Raw genomic sequence first — 19939 nt, forward strand, 5'->3', positions numbered from 1 at the left:
TAATAAATAACAGTATATACATATATGCACTACATATATTTCTCCAGTTGACTGGGTCAGAGCAAAACAGGGGTAGAAAAATAATAAGATAGATGAATATTTTTTGAGAAATCTCTGAATAATTTGAATTTGAACCAGTTTTGCAGGCAGCACCTTGTGCACTTTAAGGCACATGCACTTCAACACAAAGCTGAACCTCAGATAGTTTTCATGGATTACAAATCTCTATGTCACGTCAAAGTTTCTTTTCCCAATTCACGTTGCAATCGAGGTCTGAAAATAAGAAACCTCTCTCCACATTGCAATGTTGAAAAATTATGGAAGAGGATTAGAACCACTAAAAAAAAATTAATAAATAAAAAAAAGGAACAATTCTGACCTTGGATCTCAGAAATCTGAATAAAAAGTCAGAATTCTCCATATAATGATATATTACGGCTTTTGTAAATATAAAAATGCCAAAAAATCTCCAGAAGTCAAACATTTTCTAGAAAGAAAACTGAAATTTTTAGTTTAATCGCAGAAATTTTCTAGAAAAAACTTGAAAAATTTTTTAATTTCAAAAATTTCCAAAAGGCAGAAGTTTTAGACCATTTAAACAAAATTTTCCCTCAAAACTTTCTGAGATTAAACTCAAAATGTCCTAATTTTTCTATCAATTTTCAAGATCAGAAATTTCCTTGTTTTTTTCTATTCACCTTTTTGCAGAAATGTAATCATTTTGTTTCTCTGTCCCGTGGTTTACATATTTATATCATTGTAAATATCGCCATATTCAACCTGTTTTCTCTGTTTTTGAGGTTGGCTCTTTGGGCTGTAATTTCATTCTACATGAGTAGAGAGACAATAAATTAATTCACTCAGACATTCATTAAAGTCAGATTTTTTCCTTTTTCAGTGGTTCTAATCCTCTTGCACGAGAAACACCAGATTTGAACGTTTTTGGGATATTCTAGAACATTGATGTGAGACTTTCAGTAATTTTACCAATGTCTTGAAGGGAAATGAACTACTTTCTACTCCACTGCTTCTTAGAGAGGTCTGCAGGTAGTTAGTGAACGGACGACGACGACGGCGTGTCTGACAGGTGGATGGCCATGCCAGCAGGCTGCTGGGCGGAGCTCTGGCCCGGACCAGTGGCGTTGCTGCCCAGGGTTACGGGAGTGGGGCGCGGGTTGAGGCGTGGCGGCATGGGGTTGGAGGGCCGGATGAGGGGCGGAGGTTGCTGCAGGGTGGTTCGAGGCTGCAGGAAGCGAGCCTGTTGCTGGAGTGGTGGAGGCTGGCGGTGTAGCGACGGCGTGGCCGGCAGAGAGGGCCTCAGTAGAGGAGGCGGCTGGTGGAGGGAGGAGGAAGCATTGGAAGTCACGGGATTTTGAGCTAAAGAAGAAGAGGAGGCAGCAGGCGATGCGCCAGAAGAGGTGACCTGACCCTGCAGAGAGGAAAAGGAAGTTACTTTAAATTTTGGCCAACTTTGAGATAATTTGTTTTTCTGGAAGGAAAGAATCTAAAAGAAACAGCTCAAAGGTTCATATTTCCATACTTGAGAAAACACAAAAATTCACTTATATTTTTACGTTTCGATATTTCCATTTGGGTCTCTATTGCTCCTAAAAACAGACCAAAAAGTTGTTTTGGCAGTACGTCACTTTCCACTGGGATTACTTAGCAACCCCAGTGAGGAAGAGCCATGTTACCTAGCAACCCAAGCAGAGCTCCAGCATGTTTGGTAAGCTGATTTTACCGCTGTATGTGCTGAACAATGGCTGCTGGAAAAGACACACTGCAAAACCAAAATCATAAAAATCTCACCAAGTATTTTTGGTCTTGTTTCTAGTGTAAATATATTGGTACACTTCAAATAAGACAAAACTAACCTACTAACTTTTCAGCAAGATGTAAGAGCTTGTTTTAGATCAATGATTTCTTAGTACTGATAAAAAAAGTGCTAGTTCCACTGGTAGATTATTTCACTTGTAACAACAAAAAATGTATTGTTATAAGTGAAATAATCTGCCATTGGAACAAGTACATTTTTAAATCAATATTAAGGAATTAGTGACTTAAAATAAGCTTCTATATCTTGGTGAAAAGTTACTAGTAAGTTTTGTCTTATTTCAAGTGCAATAATATATTTACACTAGAAGCAAGACCAAAAATACTTGGTGAGATTTTGTGTTTTTGCACTGCAAGTGTTTTGTTATTGACTTACAGTTCAGAAACCACAGGCAGCATTCTTGTTGGTTGTGCAGTAGGCTCTACTTCTGCTTTTCAAAGATGTATGGTTGTATTATTGCAAAAATGTTTGCAGCCATTTTCACATGCGAGTGTAAACATTGAGTTGCGGGCGAGGCCAGTAGCAGCTTATCAAGATTTAAAGTGACAAGATGCCCTAAAACAGCTCGTTCTGAAAGAACTAAGCATTTAAGAATGATTTTGTACCAAAAGTGTAATAAATATGTTTTGTTTGGCCCATAAATCTATCCTAACTTGTTCAAGGAACCATAATAGGTCACCTTTAAATTTAAAAGTGAAGGTAAATGTCTCACCTCCTCATCTTCCTCATCGGTGCTCTTGCCTGAAGGAGTGGTCGAACTGTTCTTCCCCTCTTCGCCTGAGGTGGCGCTGTCTCCATTTGGAGCCTGCGTTCCTTGCTCCGCCTCCCACTCCTGCAGCACCTCCTCCAGGTTGAACCGCCGGCGATAGTTCACAAAGAAGTTTTTCACCTGACCCACGGTTTTGTTCCCAATGACATCAGCGATGGCCTGAAAGTTTTTGCCGTACTTCCTGACACCTGCAGAAAAAAAACAAAAAAAAAAACAAACGAATTGTTGCAGTCTGTCTTAAAACCATTGGTGTAGAAAAATGATGAATTGATTAAATGCTCTAAAAAGACTGTAGGACTGTTGTGGGTTGCAGATTGCCTTCACACCACTTTCAGGTAAGGAAAAACAACAAAAACACAGAAATTGTTTGTAGAAGTTAGCAGAGATGTCATGTTTGATGCCAACAAGAAACTAAATTCCAGGATGATGTTTTATTAAAGTTAGCAATATATAAAATGTTGTATTTAAGAAAAAAACGTATTTTTGCGTAAATGTGTTTTATTCAGAACACCTCAATTGTCAGTTTTAACTTCACCCAGTTTGAATTCTGTAAAATAAAAAAAATAGAAAATACATATTTGCCAACTCAGTTTTAATTGGTTTATATAAAACAAAACATATCAGCTTTACATTGTATTGATGTTTTAGTCTGATTACAAAACTAAAATAACCGTAAGTTGCAGCCCTAGTTAAATACTTATGAATGTTAGCGGTACATATTTCGTTAAAAGATAAAAACATCTTTCTGTGTCACATCATGTGGCCTATATATGTTCAAATGATTATTATTATTTTATTTTTTTAAGTTAGAGGACACACCCCTGGGGAACGTTGATGTGTGGGAGAAGATGCTCCCCCTGTTCAGCCATCTTATGCCATATAAACGTTTCCATCAAATAAAAAATATCTATTTTAGGGGAAAAAGCCAAATTCTTTAAACCCTATAAATCTGAATATTGATTCAGATTTAATTGTTACAAACGCCATTTTTATTCATACTGAACAGAGAATTTACAGTCAGCGCCATTAAAGCAGCTCATGTTTAATCATGTGGTTTATTTATTTAGACCTTTTATTAAGTGCTGTTATTAAAGAATGAAGCTCACCTTGAACAGCAAGCAGCTGCTCATCTGTGGTCCAGCGGGCGTTCACCTTCTGGTTGGACTACAAGATAAAAAAACAACAAAAACATCAAAACACAGAATAAAACTTTGTGAAGAAGCAGGTTGAATATGAATGACCATCACTGTGACTGACTGGGTGGAGAGAAATAGAGTTATAACTAAAAGTTTTAGTTTGGACTCTTTCTTTCTTTGTTTCTTTCTTCCTCTGAGACACAGACAGAAAATGCAGGAGCTGCATTTGATGACAATGAAAGTCTACAACAAACGCAGATCAAACATTAAAATCTAATCCACAAATGAAATAATAATCACTATTTTACTCGAGTATCTTACTAATTAAATATGTGTAAGTCTGAATGATTCTAGTTCAAAATCTTACACTGTTATTCTAACAAATAATTATTTGCCAGCAAAAAATATTTATCCCTGACTGGCTAGTAAGTTAGTTTCTTAGTTAGGTTGTTAGTACATTAGTTAGTGAGAAAAGAAAAGAAACAAGGAGAGAAATAAAACAATGAAATGAAACAAAGAAACAGAAAGAGAATGAAAAAGATGCAAAGAAACAAATAAGACCTATATTATTATTTGATATCTATATTTTTATATATGACTCGGTGGAGGAATCATTTGTTGACAGACATTTCAGTTAAAAACTGTATCAACTCTGGAAGACTTGTTTCAGAAAATAAATGTAGAAATTTAATCTGTGAAAAAAGTTAAATGGCAGCTGGAAAAATTTAATAATAATTAATAAATAAATAAATACAGAACTTCACTGGGACCTGCTAGGTATCCAACCATAAAATTTCCACAGTATTAAAATAATTGTTTTCATTTCCATAAGGTAGTTCTTGGAGGACAGACTGGAATGTAGAGTAGTGGAGTAGAGTACTAATACTGTGGAGTAAAGCACAATGGCAAAATGTAAATCAGCAACCACTAAAGAAGCAACTGTTGCTTCTTTAAGGTAGTTAACTTAGTGTTGCCACTTTGGTTTGACACGTTTCTGTGTTATACTGATTATTTTCGGAACGACACAGTAATAAAGTTTCCCTTGGTTAATACACAGTACTCATAATAAATGGATTTGAATGTGATTGTTTCATCTGAAGGTTGGGGATGTGTTTACTACCTCAGTCAGTCTATACTCTTCAATCCCAGACTCCAACAGCTGTTTCAGTCCACTGTTCATCTGCTTAGCATTCTGGACCTGGAGAACAAAACGGAAACACAGAAACGTCACTGACTCTTTCTCTGTGTTTAACACAGTGCCACTTTATTGCACTATAAAGACACTATGTTAACTTCAGTTGTTGTAAAAATGCTACATAGATCAAACATGACTCAAAAAAATTTTTACTTTGCAATTTAAGGTGTTGAAATTGGGCTTCTGTCTCTTTAACAATAAGTCACCACAACATGGCTCCTCTATTAACCCTTTAACAAAGTTTTTACCAGCGTTTCACTGAGAAGTAGCTCATATAATAAGCTCAGCAGATGCACAGTTGCACCAAGTGTTTGCTAACTGCTGCTGGCTAGTCTGAAGGAGCTGAGTTGGAGGGCTGCTCCGTAAGATGGAAGCTTGGAAGCTGCAGCTCCAAGGAGGAGCTGCGTCTCAAAGGCGGAGCTAGGTCCACCCAGGCGTTTTGCACAGCTGATCGTTGCCAAATACTGTTTTTTAAAACAGTCTCAGTAGAAACGGTCTTCTTCAGGTTGCCATTTACCAAAAAAAAAAAAGCATAATTTATATCCCTAAGATGCTCACCAAAACCACATTTAATCATATTTTTGATTTTACTAATACTTATTGATGTGCACCTGGGGAAAATAATAACAATAACATTTTCATTAATACTGTCACACCCTTGTTTTTTGTTTTTTTTTACATCATTAATTGGAATAATCAAAATTCTTATTATGGTAATAATTTTTCAGTACATGATAAACAGTACAATAAATGCCCCTTTAACAGAGGCAGATTGGTAATAAATCACACACTGAAGCAGCAGTAAAGGTGTTTCAGATATGACATGAAACTAAACCTAAAGCCAACATTATTGACTGATATTTAGTTTACCCCACCATGAGAAATCAGTGAAGGTTAGAGAAGAGTGAGTTGCAGCGCCCTCTACCTGTCTCTTAAGGGACACCAGCTCCATGTCCAGCTGACGAAGGAGTGTGTTAGCAGCAGAGGCACTACAGGATACAGCCACAACGTCCTCTTGGGTGAGGTACATGCCTTTGGGGGGGCGGCAGCGGGAGCGCTGGTGGTGTCGGTGCTGCAGGGTTTGGTGCTCACGTCGCCCTAACGCCGGCTTAGTGCCCAGCACCACCAACTCGGCCTGGTTCTGGAGGGAAAATGATACAGATTAGCAAATAAATGGCTTTAAATACTGGGAAACAGAATACTGAGACAGAGAAAAGTACTTCAGTGGTATCATACGTAAAATATTTTGTGTAACTTGCACAGCAAAAACACAAATTTAAAGTGAAGATCAAATTAGTTTTAAACACTGAAATCTTTATAAATCCCATTAAAAATATTATGATATGTGTACTGTTGCTATCGTTAAGGAAAATCAGTAAGAAAAAAAAAAGGTGTTTATTTGAATCCATAAATGAATTATCAATATAACCAAATAGCATATATACTGGAAAAAAAACAGGTAGTCCACTCAGAAGGCTAAACACAGTTAATTCATAAATACAGAAATCAAATCAAAATGATGTGCATCAACTTCTAGGCCCGAATCTTTTGGCCTGACCTCTTTCTTGGCGTCTTTATTCGGATCGTAGTCGCTGTCATTCGCCTCAATATGATTGGCTTCCTCCATTTCCTCCTCGCTAGGACAACAGGAACAACAAAGAAACATTTTAAAAGAGAAACCTCATGTCACAGCAAGTAAAGAACAGCTTCTCAAATCTAACTGATAAGATTTGTCAAATACAAAAAAAAGGAAAATAATAAATTACCAGAATAAAGTCAAAACATTACAACAATAATGCTGTAATGTGAGTATAAAGTAATCATATTTTGAGAATAAACTCAAATTTTGAGAATAAAGTCATATTATTATGAGAAAATTTTTTTAATATTCCGACTTTATTTTCTGAATATTTTGACTATTTCCATCATTCTATAACTTTATTCTCAACATATTATGACTTTGTACAATTTTATTCTTGTAATATAATTCTATTTTCGTAACTTTATTTTTTTATTGTCTTAGTGTGACCCTAATACTACGCCGCCATGGTCAAAAAACAAACAATTAACTTTTTTTTTTTTACTTTAATCATTTACAATTCTTACAAAACTCAAAAATTAAACCCAGTTGAAGGAATTTACTATTTACAGTCCAGTATTTGTGGATTCACCTCTTCATGGATTTTTCTGAGGAACATAATTCCAAATAATTTGTGGAAAATGTGGATATTTTTTCTCAGAGCTTATGTAAAATATAATTTAAAAAATGGCTGTATACATGTAAGGGTTCCTTTCAATCTAACAGTTGATATCTTTAAATCATTTACAAAGTCTAAGAAATTACATTATGACTTACAGTTGTTGATCATAGATTTTCACGTTTTTACTTGACGTCAAACTGATCAGCTCTATTAAAACAGTAATGCTATCGTTGAGTCAGTAAGCTGCACCTGTCGTCCTGGTTGCTCCTGTTAGCCAGTTTGCGGGCCTGCCGGTCCATCAGACTCGTTCTGGAGCGCGTTTTCTTCCACGAATAATAGTACTTGACAAGACTGGAGATGGATTTGTCTGGTAACTGAATGAAACGGAACAGGATTACACATGTAGTGCCAAAACAACCCTTCCTCAAGACTAACAGTTATTGTTTTAATATAGAGGATAAATGTAGTCATCATTTAGAGGCCAATCTGTGTTAAACTACAACATTAAGGCAGCATTTAGCGCTCCTTTAAAGAGACATAACTGCTTAGTTTATACACAGTTTAAATGAGCGCCGATCATGATCATTCAGGATTTCTTTTTTCTGAGTGCTTTTTTTTTTCCTTGCATTGTTTCTGCAATCTATTTAGACATTTTCTTTGATAGATGCAAGTCTAATAAGCCTGTCGGAAAAACAAATTTTGCTGGACAATAAATTGTTCCAGAAATTATTGCAATAAACGATAATGTTGTTTTGAGACCATTTCCAAGTAATATAATGGTTAAAATAGCATGATAATGCAAGAAAATATTCTCAAAAATAAAAAAATGTTTATAAAAAAACTTTAAATCCTATCAAACATTTAACACTGGAACTGGAAGACATTTTAAATAGATTAAATACATAAACAACAAATAAAATGGACACTGAAATCTTTGAAAACAAAGTTTTTCTTCAAAGAAAGGCTAGTTGAGATCATAGCACCCGACTGAAGACTTTTATCCTCCAGGTTTTGGTAAAAAGAGAGAAATAAAAGAGAAAAACAAAAAATTATCCAAATGTAAATTATTGAGCTCATTTTAATTATTTTTTTTCCCCGACTGACATCCTTTCTACAACCACTGGATGTCTTTCGACGTTAAGAAATGAGAACGAGCGATTAGCTCGTTGCATCACCTTTTTAGCAATTATTATATAGGAATATTTGCTTAGTACTTCCAGGTACCAACTTCTTCTTTTTGTCCAAGCTTTATACAGTAGTTTATATATATTTACAATAAGTCTGAAGACCATGAGACCTGAAGCACAGATGAAGACTAACAGAGCTACGTTGGGGGTTTACCATCTGCTGGATGCGATGGAAACTCTTCCCATGGAAGCTGAAAGCCTGTTCGAACAGAACCTTGTCCTCGATGGTCCACTCGTCTGGGAAAGGCGTGAAATTGGGCAAATCAGCCAGGGACTTCTCTATGTTGTGTTTGTGCCAGAACAGCATACCGAGAGCCTGAATAAAAATCCACAAACACAGATACAGTGTGTCAACCAACAGCAGATCCAGCAACCATTTCCTTAGATATTAAATAAATAAAGGTTATGCTACTGAAACCTATTGTTTGTATGTTGGCTGACGTGTTTGCTCAGCTCTGGTTAGACTTCCTTCAAGCTTATGCAACATGTTAAATTGGAAATAACCATATCTTATCTCATCTGTACCCGTTTTCTTGAAATGGAAAACTATTCACCAAAAGTGTTGCGTGCAAAATACTTACTCGACACAAACAATAAAAATACAAAGCTAACTATGTTTATTTTTACCTGCTAAATAATAAACAGTAATATGTGAATGAAAATAACAAAACAGTCAGATTTAGTGAAAAGGGTTCTGTAAATCTTTGTAGATTAAAAACATTTTCTTTTTTAGTTTGCCTCAGTAAAAGAATACATTTAAACATTACTCATTCCATACAATTTTCTAAATTTGTTGGATCCAATTTAGATGTTTTTTGGTCAAGAAGTAAATAAATATGTCTTTCATTCTGTGGAAATGCTTAGTGCATTTATCCCGGTTTTTAAAAAATGGATGCACCCAATCCAATTTTTATTTTTCAGTAAAAAAAAGTAAAAAAAATCTTCTTTTAAAATAATATTAAAAGCTATGTCCTTCTGCTCACCTGTGCTGATGGGACACATTTACTCTGTTCCTGAACTGCAATCAAGGGGTCACAATAAATCGTAAAGGTAATTAGCACGTAGCATTAAAGTTTCAAATGCAAAAACGATTGATTTAAACATTCAAAAGTAAACTTTAAGGTCTCATTCCACACAGGGGTGGAGAGGGATAGAAACAATTTTCAATCTGGAATATTTATGCAATATGAACCCAAAAGAATGATGCACTCACTACTTCAGGTTTAAATACAGTAAAAACCTAAAGCAAATACAAATACTTGTGCAGTATGTTATCAATCAATGGGGGAATGATGAATCAATGGTAAATTGCAGTTTTCAGATTAGCTTTCAATTCTATACGAAAGCAAACCTTTTCCTCATCTTTGCATGAAGCAACAAACCAAAGTAAGAGATGGAGGTGTAGAGAGACTCACCTGCTCCACATTGTAGCCATGCTTCTCCTTTGCAATAGCAATATATTCATCCACTGAGAAGGGAAAGTCTCACTGTTAGTCTGGCCCGGTGGCGTGACCCAGGTTCTGGATGAGAGGTGTGTCACTTACATTTGGAGTCGACAATGGAGTGATATGGAGACCATACCAGCATCCCACCGCTGTCTTTTTCCGTGTACTTGTTGGCACCTAAATGTGGACAGACACCAAAACAAAACTGTGAAAAATCTCCTCTGCAGCTGCTACATCCAGTAGATGGAAGATTTAAAGCCTCACTGATGGATTTGATGGTAATGTTTAAGGGGAAAACAAAAACAAATGAGCCCTGCACATTATGATTCATGGTTTGAACTGAGATGTTAATCAGCTGCTCCAAGTAGTAAAAACAATACTTTGTTGCCATGGTTACATACCATAACAACTAGCCAAAAGTAATAAAGTCAGAGTAAAAATCCTTATAGCTGCAAAGCATCCAAAGCCAGTTGGAATAATTGTCCAAAAGACGACTTATGTTATTTATATAAATTATTTTCATTTTGATCTTTATAATACCAAAATTCCCACGTGACTTTATATTTTTGTCCGTGCAATTTTTAAAATACTTAATGATTGTTGTTTTGATCAGTTAATCAGTACTCGAGTAGCTTTTTTACCAATATTTTTCTTTTTTACTCTTACTTGAGTAATTTCTTGGCTACGTTTTACTTTTACTCGAGTACAATTTTCTGGGTACTCTACCCACCTCAGCACGAGATACCTGTGAAGTAAATGGTGAATATATTACATTTCGTTTTAGACCTAGAACTTCTTTTTTCTTCACATTGATTTTCTTTCTCCGAAATGACAACATAATATTGGCAATTATTTTAAAGAAGGGTAATAAACTAATTTCAACGATGATCACATTTTCTGTTAAACTGGGAATGATTAGTAACTGGAATGGCTTTATGAGTGACATTCACTTTGTTTAAAAAAAAAAAAGAGGCTTAGCAAACCCAAATTTGGATAATTAAAGAGCAATTTCATTAAATTCATTATGTTTCCGGACAAGTAGAGGTAGCCTCAGTCCATGTTTGCTCCTGTTTTACTTGATTATATCATGATTAATCAGAACTAACAGAATAAATAGACTGAAAGCAATGCATAAACTCTGCAGTATGCTTCATTTAAAGCAGCTTTGGTCTGTGTTCCCCGTCTATTGACTGAGGCTACCACTATCCGTCACTCGGCGGACACCAGTAAAAACCTCACCGGGGTCAAATTCGGGAATGTTTGCCTGATAATCCGCTCCAACCCGCATTCCAATGTCTGCAAAAGATTAACAAAAACGGTAATTGCACAAACCGATGGACAAACATTTTTACCGACCAAACAGTGAGCGGGGTGTTCGAGGCTACCACTCACCATGTTCGTCGTCGCTGCCGCTTTCGTCAGAAAAATGTCCGTTAGACGCGTTGGACGGACTTTTAGTCCCGTTTGACCGACCTTTTCCCAAATACTCGGAGCCTTTGTCCATCATCCCCGGCATTTTTGCGATTAAATTTGATCTTTAACGTCCTGTGTCCCGATAAATACGTCAGCTGGAGCGGGACGGATTCGGCTGCGGGTCCCGCACTCGCCGCACCTTCGGCCGTGTCGCTGTACCGCTTTATACGTTTCTCTACCGAGCGTTTACAAGCACGTTTTATGCTCTGGATTAAAAAATAATTATACGTAGATTTTTGAATAATTATGTTTTAAAATGAAAATAATTTGCCCTAAGGAAATGTATCTTCGTAAGACCTGTAACGGAGGAGGATCTAACTGCTGCGGCGGAAGCTTTCTACGCACCGTAGAGTTACAGTGTGACTCGTTATGTTGGTTGCTAGCTAGCACTAATATATCCCTCCGCCTACACTACTAACCCACACTAGCATGTTGAAACCGCAAATTGCATTAAAAAATAACTCTGACAACAATTAAACACACTTTTATTGACAAACAGAAAAAATAAGTAAATTATTTCAAAAAGCCACAGCAAATGTTTCAAATGTGACTGATAGTTGTTACGGCGGGTCATCCCTGTAAAATGTGAAAACTAATTTTGCCTATTTGTTCATAAATAAATGCTATTCTGAAGTGCAGCAGTAAATTTCTAAATCAGAATATATATTTTTTAATCTGGTTACAATGGTTATTCTACATCAAACCAGCAGAGGGAGACACAACCCAAAAGGAACCTCATAGTTTGTCTCTTAAATTATTTATACTCTAGTTTTTTTATACAAATTTTGCAGTCCTAACTTACCTAAAACAGAATGGCTTAGTCTAATTTAACATCAGAAAATGATGAAGAAAACTTGTATAAGTCTTTTAAAACAGTGTAAGTCAGGGGTCTCCAAAGTGTGGCCTGGGGGCCATTTGTGGCCCTTGGACTGATATTTTGTGGGCCCCAATTGCAGTTCAAGAATGACACGAATTTGTTCATTGAACAGTTTATTTTTAATCAAGGTAAAATTACTACAGACATAATTTTCCAACAATGTTCTCTTTCCAACCGAGCTTGTATTGTAAGTAGAACCAGGTATCTACAGGGACTTTTACTGAAAAGGAAAAAGATAATTTATTAGACTCGGCTAAATGAAGCCAGCATTCAGCTAGCCAAGTGGCTCACACCCAGTTCAACCGAACCCAAAAGAATTTGAGAAACCTATCAATCAATTACGTTTATTTGTATAGCACATTTAATCAACCAGGCAGTTTGACATGCATTGACTATTGTATTAGTCCTTTTGACTTAGAAATGTTCTTCAGGTGATATAAGGCTGACTTTGTCAACTGTCTTTATGTGACTCTGAAGGTTCAGGTCCATCACTACACCCAGATTTCACACCTGAAAGTTCAAAGATAATAACTTCAGTTTTGTTTCTGTTCAGCTGGAGAAAGTGATGGCAGTCAGGCACTTTTATTTGCTTGATCTTATTTATTTTTTCTTGGCTCATGACGTTTGACTATGATTTTGCCCCATGTGACAAAAGATTTGGACACACCTGGTGTCTGGTTTCAGCTGTGAAATCCCCAAGTTTTCAAGTCCATCAGGTGGCAGAGCTTTGTCTGCAGGCATCACCAATACATCCATGAACAGTTCTTTGAACCGATTCATGGACCGTCAGTAGTACCAGGCATTGTGGGACTGGCTAAGTCTGTTCCATGATTGGCTTTTTGCCCTCCCATCACTCTCTGTTGCTATCAGAAATGCTGAGTTGACCCTCTTTTTTCAGAGGCCCCAGCCCTGCGCGCACCCTCCCAACCAGAACAGTTTGCGGCATCCTATTATTCCACATAGTTGTTTTTACATCCTGGCTGAACTTTCCTGTGTGAGAGGATCATATATGTGTGTCTGCAAGGACACCAGGGGCATAACCTAACAAATGTGTGGGGTCAATTGGTAAGGATTTCTCTCTCTTCCGTTCTTTGTGTGTACGTAGGAATAAAGTTGTGTACTGACGTAGTGATGGAGATGAAATGCGACTTTTTACTCCTAATTAACTAACTAACTGTGGATTTTGTTGAAGTGTATTTTGTTCTGTTTTAGCACTTAGATAAGCAAATTTTAATATTAGACAAAGATTACTTGAGGTGACACATAAAGGCAGTTTTCAAATATTTTTTAATGTTCAGGCCACACCAACTTTGGCGTACCTGGAGAAAGTAATTGCCCACCATATCTACTGATTGCTTGTGCTCGTCTTTTAGAGCGCCATGGGAAACCTTTGTACATTTTTTATTGGGTAATTGTTGGAGTTCAGCCAAATTGGAATGTTTTGAAGCATGAACCTCTGTTTTAAGATGATTTTATGCTGAGATGGATTTGCTATTTTGCTATAGATTACTGTCTTGCTGTGTTACTTAAGTGTGCTTCAGGTTACGGTCACAAATTAATTAATACCTTTTTCAATCAACAAGTCATCGTGGTTATCCCATTGTCATTAAAATGTTTGAGTGTCGACATTATATTTTTCTAATTTGTTATCTTAAGTTTATACCAAATGTGATCTTTCAGAAAGTTTATATTTTTTCAAAGAGTTTGGGACAATCAAGTTCTCCTCACAAATGGTTCCCATTTTTCTCATTTGCACAGAAATGCCCTTTTAACTCTTAATGACTTTGTTTCTCTTCTGTTTTTGTTTGATTTTTTTTCAATCACGGTCTGATGTGTTGCTTTTGAAATATTTTAGTCTACTTTGTGTTGTCAGAGAGGTTCTATTGAAGTTAATTATTCATCTAATCCTTCCTATTTGTAGATAGGAAAACTGCACCTAACAATTGGACCAATAAAACTTAATTAATGTCTGAATAAGTGGGCGATTATATTTCTACAAAGGTCTGGATAGCCTTTTTTGAAATTCTAAAAACGTATTTATACCGGGAAAGTGCTGCTAAAACGACAAAATTAAGAAAATTCAACTATAAAAGCTTTGAATTATGGATCCGAGACTGTGAGTCGCTGATGTTGATCCTTTTGTTTAGATTGTCAAATAAGAAGGTGGGCTAGAAAAAGGGAATGAAGGAAATGGCAAAACAAAACTGAATATTCACAAGAAGAAGACAAAAATTAATTTAAAATGGTTTTCTTCAGGAAAACCAATGACCAATTTGTGAGAAGAAGGTTTCAGGGAGATAGTTTGATGGGGTTGACATAGGAGTCAAAGAAAGGGAGGGAGTGAGTGGGGGTAGCAGGTTCAGCAACACAAACAATGTTACCCTCGTTACATTTAACATCAAGCCCAGCACTCAACAACAATGGCGTCAGCAAGGCCCTTCCATCTCTAAACATTGCCAGATTTCTCTTTGGTTGTTTTCAGTGTGCATTAACAATAAAAGGGAGGTTTTTCTGTTTTTTATTGTGCTCAGCAGGTAACAACTCTTGCAAATACAAAGGTTGCAGCAACTTGGCAACCAGCTGCCAGTAAAGTACAGTGCTTTGAAAAAGCGTTGCCGATTGCTTTTGTATTTGCTTCCTTATCAGATTTTAGATAATCAAGTGCATTTTAATGTTACATTCAGATGACCTAACTTAATACAGAAAGCTCTTTTCAAATAATGATTTCCACTGTAATTTGACCCAAAGTTGAAAATTATTATCTCGTACATCCAATAAAACCTCTTGAAATTAGCAGCGACCACAAACTTTGGCTAAAGTAACCGTTGAGTTTTTTTTACATGGCTTTTCAGAAATTGTGGCCCTCAAAACATTTTGAGTTTAGCATCTAAATCATTTTTAAGTGATTACTTTTGCCATTTTTTTCAAGCCCATTTTTTGGGCTTGATGATGCTTTGGATTATTGTCCTCGGTGCTCGAGATAAATGTCCAATATTCACTTTCATTCAAGAGTTTTTAATGTCCTGTTTTATGCTTATCTTGTGAATTTTTTTAATGTTCAGTTCTACGTATTTAAGTGTTTTTCTTTTATAATTGTTTTTATGTGGTTGACTGTTCTGCTTGAAAAGAGCTTTACAAATAAAATGTATTATTATTATTATATTGTATTTGACTGTAGGTACTTTGTTCTGTTCTGACATGCAGAATTTTAGTTTCATGCCAAAAAATGTAATGATATGCCATCCAGAATTATCCACTCTATCTGAGAGAAAGTAGAATATTTTTCTGAAACCATTAGGAAGAGGAAGAAAGTGAAATGAACCTTGGTGTTCTGTCTGGATGTATACTTGTTTTTCCGTTTTTGCCCAGTCACTTTCTGTTGAATCAAAACTGACTTCAGCTGAGGGAAATGAGGCTTCCAGTGTTTGAATGTTGCTACAGATGGATTGAAACCTCCTGGAAGAGTTGCTGAAGCCATTAGGGAGACATTTTGGAAAGGTTCCACGGCTCCATGTTTTCTCCGTTTGGCCAGATTGGCTCACATTTTTGTTCCTGAAGTCTTAGAAATGTCTTTGTAGCATTTCCTAGAGTGATTCTGACTGTCTTCTTGTTATCATTTAGCCTATGTTGTTCGGCAAATTATTGTTTCAACAGGTTTGGTAATAATCCTGTGTGGTTGGTGAAACTTGTCTAAGAAAATCACAATTTATGATTTTAGAAGGTGGCAGATATGTTTCTACATAGTACCAGATTAGTTTGGAAAACTTTATCTCTTTCAATAAACCCTACATTTGAAAAATCCTGTTTTATTTAATCAGGATACATTTCTTCTGACATTGAAAACTATGTAAATGAGATGGGGATTGGCTTTTAAAATCTGCACAGCAACGGTATAAATAAATTTTTAAGTGACAATGTTATTAAAATTTCAAAGAGAAGTCAGAAAAAAAAATTACGCTGAATCTTTAATAAGGGCTAGAGGTGTCCAAGTCCAGTCACAGAGAGCTACAGTCCAGCAGCTGGTTTTTAGATGGTTCTTTTCTCCAACACTCCTGAATCAAATATCCAAATCATCATGAATCATTATGAACAGCTATATTTACACCAGACAACATACAGCATTTAATCCACTAAATTAAACATTAAAAAAAGTAAATTACCAGCTTTGACAACTAACACAGTGACTTTATGCTTATTAAGATGTTGGAATCTTTATTAATTGTAAACATTATTCAGCTTTGCTGGTGTAAATAACATTGTCTCTGCATTTGTGAAGAATATGCACATATTAAAAAAAAACTAAAGGAAGAGAAAGGCAAATACATAAGAGCATATATTTTTTTGAAACTTCATTTCTGATAGACCTCTCAGAAATTTAATAGAATACCTCTATGACAAACAAGCTGTTGCATTTGTGAATGAAACCTATAGAAGTGCCAACAAAATGTTATTAAATATATTTGGATGATGTTGGGAAATCTGAATGTGCACAAAAAGTTCAAAATAATTAACTTTTCTTCCTTGCTGAAAGAGCAGCTACCTTTATGTATGAGTGAAAATATGAAAACTATAGTGAATTACTTTTCAGATAATAGGACATGATTATATTGTTGCTGTATTAAAATGCTGTCTAATAAATTGCTTGAATCTGGATTGAAGAGGTTAAGTATTAGATATGAGTGATTGCCTGTGATTTGTTGTTCCGGCAGGTTTCCCAAAGGGACTCTACTGAGAAGCTGGCTCACCAAGTCACGGCCCAGATTGCTGCTGCTGATTGCAGGGTTAAAGAGGCCCCAGGTGACCCTCATGAGGAGGAAAAGGATGAAGCGCACAAAAGTAGCAAAGGCCACGTAAGCGGTAAATATGATTTATGTTGCACGATGAAATGCAGAAGTCCATACTAAGAAATATATCCACAAACTAAAAAACTTTTTTAAAAACTGGCTAAAAGGAGGGAAGCATGCCCAACTTCACAATTTCTAGTTTGGACTTCCTTAATTCTCTTCTCTTTATAGATGCGTTTATTTCTGCAGTTAAGTCAAATCAAATGTAAATATATATCTTGGATTTTATGATTAATGTGTTGTACCTTATTTCTGTCAAATTAACATTGATAGCATTCATGACAGATTATATGGTATCCTCCACACTTATTTACATTAAAAATTAGCACTTTATTGCACTAGCATTATCTAACATTGAAAACTAAAGACATTTTTGTGCACATTTTTCTCCATAGAAGTATTATATCATGTCAACAAATACCTTCTTTTGTTTGTTTATTTGTTTTGTGTTTGTTTGTTTTTACTAAATGAGCACTATACCTGAAAAAAAACAACAGATTTAGTTTACTTGCCACCAGACGATTCAGATTTGATTGGACTCTAATATAAGCATAAGCAGGCCAGGAAACCACAGACAGGAATGTGCATACAGCTGGATTATTTCAAGGATTTGTCTATGGAACATAACTCAAAATTATTGATGGAAAATGACTGGAAAATTCACAGATTCTCTGAATTTTTTCCACCTAAGGGCAAAACTAAAATGTTATCAAGAAAACACAGCTGGGAAACTAGAAAAACTTTAGTGAAATTGTAGTTGACACGCTATTGGCTGATGTTTGCAAAGCACCCAATCCAGGAGTGCCATTTGTTTTCCTTGGCGCTGATTGGTTGAACCCCTAAGGCTGTTGATGGTAGCTTTTCCGGTAGTGCTAAGTCGGTTTCTACGGTGTGTGATAATGCATATTAAAGTATGTTTAAAGTTTGAAATATTAAAATAGGTAGTTTTAGGCACTTTTAGAGCAATTATCAAGTGTTCGCTGATTTCAGCTATTAGTGGGTGGTTGTAGATTCTTAATCCACTATAGGCCCAGGGATCCAGTATATTCTGCTCTGAATAAATTTCAGTAATTTCGTTGCATGTACATCCACAGCAGCCTCTCCAGAGTTACAGTGGAATAAATTGAAATTTGTGTTTCTAACATGACAAATTGTAAAAACGTTTCAAGGTTAATTTCATTTCCCACACTTTTAGTTTGTTGTAGGAAAACATTTTTATGCTCTGACACGATTCTGCTCTTGCCCAAAATTCTACCCAAACATCAAACAGGAAGTTTATTTTGTTAACATATATGCCTTGCTTCCAACTAAAACTAAACTTTTAGTCTAATTTGTAATACCTCTTCCTCCTGTGGCCTGCTGTTTGAATTGATATTTTTGCTCTTTGATCATTTCTACCTGCTGCCATTTTGTTTTCATGCAAACAAAATGGCAGACTTAAGTGTTCACTCTTTTCTTCCAGAACCTGCAGCCGAATGCCCCACTTCTGCTGAGTTCTTGACAGTGCGGAGTTGCTTATGGAAATCAAAGGAAAGGACAACCTTTGCGTAACATAAATGCTCCAAAAAGAACTAAAATGCAACAAATGCTAAACAAAAGGAAGACAGAGAACAAACTGAAGAGATTGAGGTCTCCAGACTAAATCAGAAAGCTTTCTTGACCACCCACTTCTGTCACTGTACTGACTGTGACTTTGTACATCTTTCCTATAGATGTGTTGGTAGATCGCCCCTGCTGTCGTTTTCCTAGTTTAACTCTATCTGGTTTGAGTTCGTACGCAGCTCAAACTAGTTACTGATTAAACTCTGTATGTTTAACCCACCACTGTCTCACATTCTTCAGTCAATGCTTTTCAAATAGCAATTACTTCACTGCATGATAATGCTTTGCATACCAGTCACTACAACTGATACTACTAATACTACTACCACTAGGAGAAAATTAATTTACCATTTTGTGCTTGAATCTTCTTTCATATTCTTCCCCTGCTGTCTCTTACATATTATATATACTTTTTTAATTTTTATTTTACTTCTTAAACCAGGGTTCAGATAATATCCTTCTATTGAAGGCTAACAGTGACACAAATCTCCAAAATTAATGTTATTTAATTCATTGTTACTAATACATTTTAAATATTGCCTAGATATAAATAAATATTTCCTTCAATATATTTTAAAGATCTCAATTTATTACTTGGAGTGATTAAATTGGTGAATCAAATTATAATTTCAGCTGGATATATATTAAAATCATACTGTATATAAAAATGTAATTATGTTTTTGTTTCCAGTGATGCAGTACATGTGATGCAAAATCATTTATGCCTGCTGCACACTAATTGGCTTTTCTACAGCATAGTGTTAGTCCTGCTTAGTAATTCTTTATTTTAAATTTTAATGTTTTTTTTATTATTATTTAGCATAAAGAAAGATTAAAGTGTAACCAAATCAACCTTCCTTTGAGACAGCTTAGCTCCGCCCCTTGACAATTTTTCAAATTCCACCAAAGTGGGTGGAGCCAAGATACACAAAGGGGCGTGGCTTTGTGCAGTGCTGAGTGGAGGGGCTTTAGCAGGGCTATGCTCACAACAAGAAAAAACACTTTTGCCAACTTAATGATTTTTGCAATTATATTTATCAACTCTTCGGACCCCTCTGGTGACTTTATTTCCAAAAGAGCGACTAGTGAGAAGTGTATTGACTTTTTTCTTCGTTATTGAAGACTTGTGCGACAACAGATGAAGTGTCTAACACAGCGGAAAGGAGTCCTATTCCAACCTGTGTTCATATCTGCAAATTAAATACACATGTGCAAAGCTGAGATAGACTTAGACTGACTTTATTGTCATTTTATATGCACAGGGTGTATACAGAACGAAATTTCGTTGCATACGGCTCAGGACAGTGTTTTGAGGTTCCAATGTTGTGAGGTTACTCCAGAATAAAATAAAATACGGTATAAAATATGAATATAAA

At 35.8% G+C, this 19939-nt stretch overlaps 1 protein-coding gene and 1 long non-coding RNA gene across 2 annotated transcripts; one reads left to right on the forward strand and one right to left on the reverse strand.

Annotated features, from left to right (window-relative positions):
• Nucleotides 1–677: 677 nt before the first annotated feature.
• On the reverse strand, nt 678–11515 carry rcor3 (REST corepressor 3). The gene is made up of 12 exons (XM_005810705.2): nt 11160–11515; nt 11007–11063; nt 9867–9944; nt 9738–9790; nt 8477–8638; nt 7385–7509; nt 6493–6571; nt 5860–6075; nt 4860–4937; nt 3710–3767; nt 2547–2791; nt 678–1429 (listed from the first exon to the last, which is right to left on the reverse strand). Exons 1-12 carry the CDS (start codon nt 11281–11283, stop codon nt 1052–1054), a joined length of 1653 nt encoding a protein of 550 aa, XP_005810762.1. The 5' UTR covers nt 11284–11515; the 3' UTR covers nt 678–1051.
• A 1592-nt stretch (nt 11516–13107) lies between these two features.
• On the forward strand, nt 13108–19097 carry LOC111608697. The gene is made up of 3 exons (XR_002752808.1): nt 13108–13182; nt 16827–16974; nt 18424–19097. It is a non-coding gene; the product is annotated as an uncharacterized LOC111608697 (long non-coding RNA).
• The last annotated feature ends 842 nt before the right edge of the window (nt 19098–19939 follow it).

Source organism: Xiphophorus maculatus, chromosome 5 (assembly GCF_002775205.1).
Source record: "Xiphophorus maculatus strain JP 163 A chromosome 5, X_maculatus-5.0-male, whole genome shotgun sequence".
In the NCBI taxonomy this organism is placed as follows: Eukaryota; Metazoa; Chordata; class Actinopteri; order Cyprinodontiformes; family Poeciliidae; genus Xiphophorus; species Xiphophorus maculatus.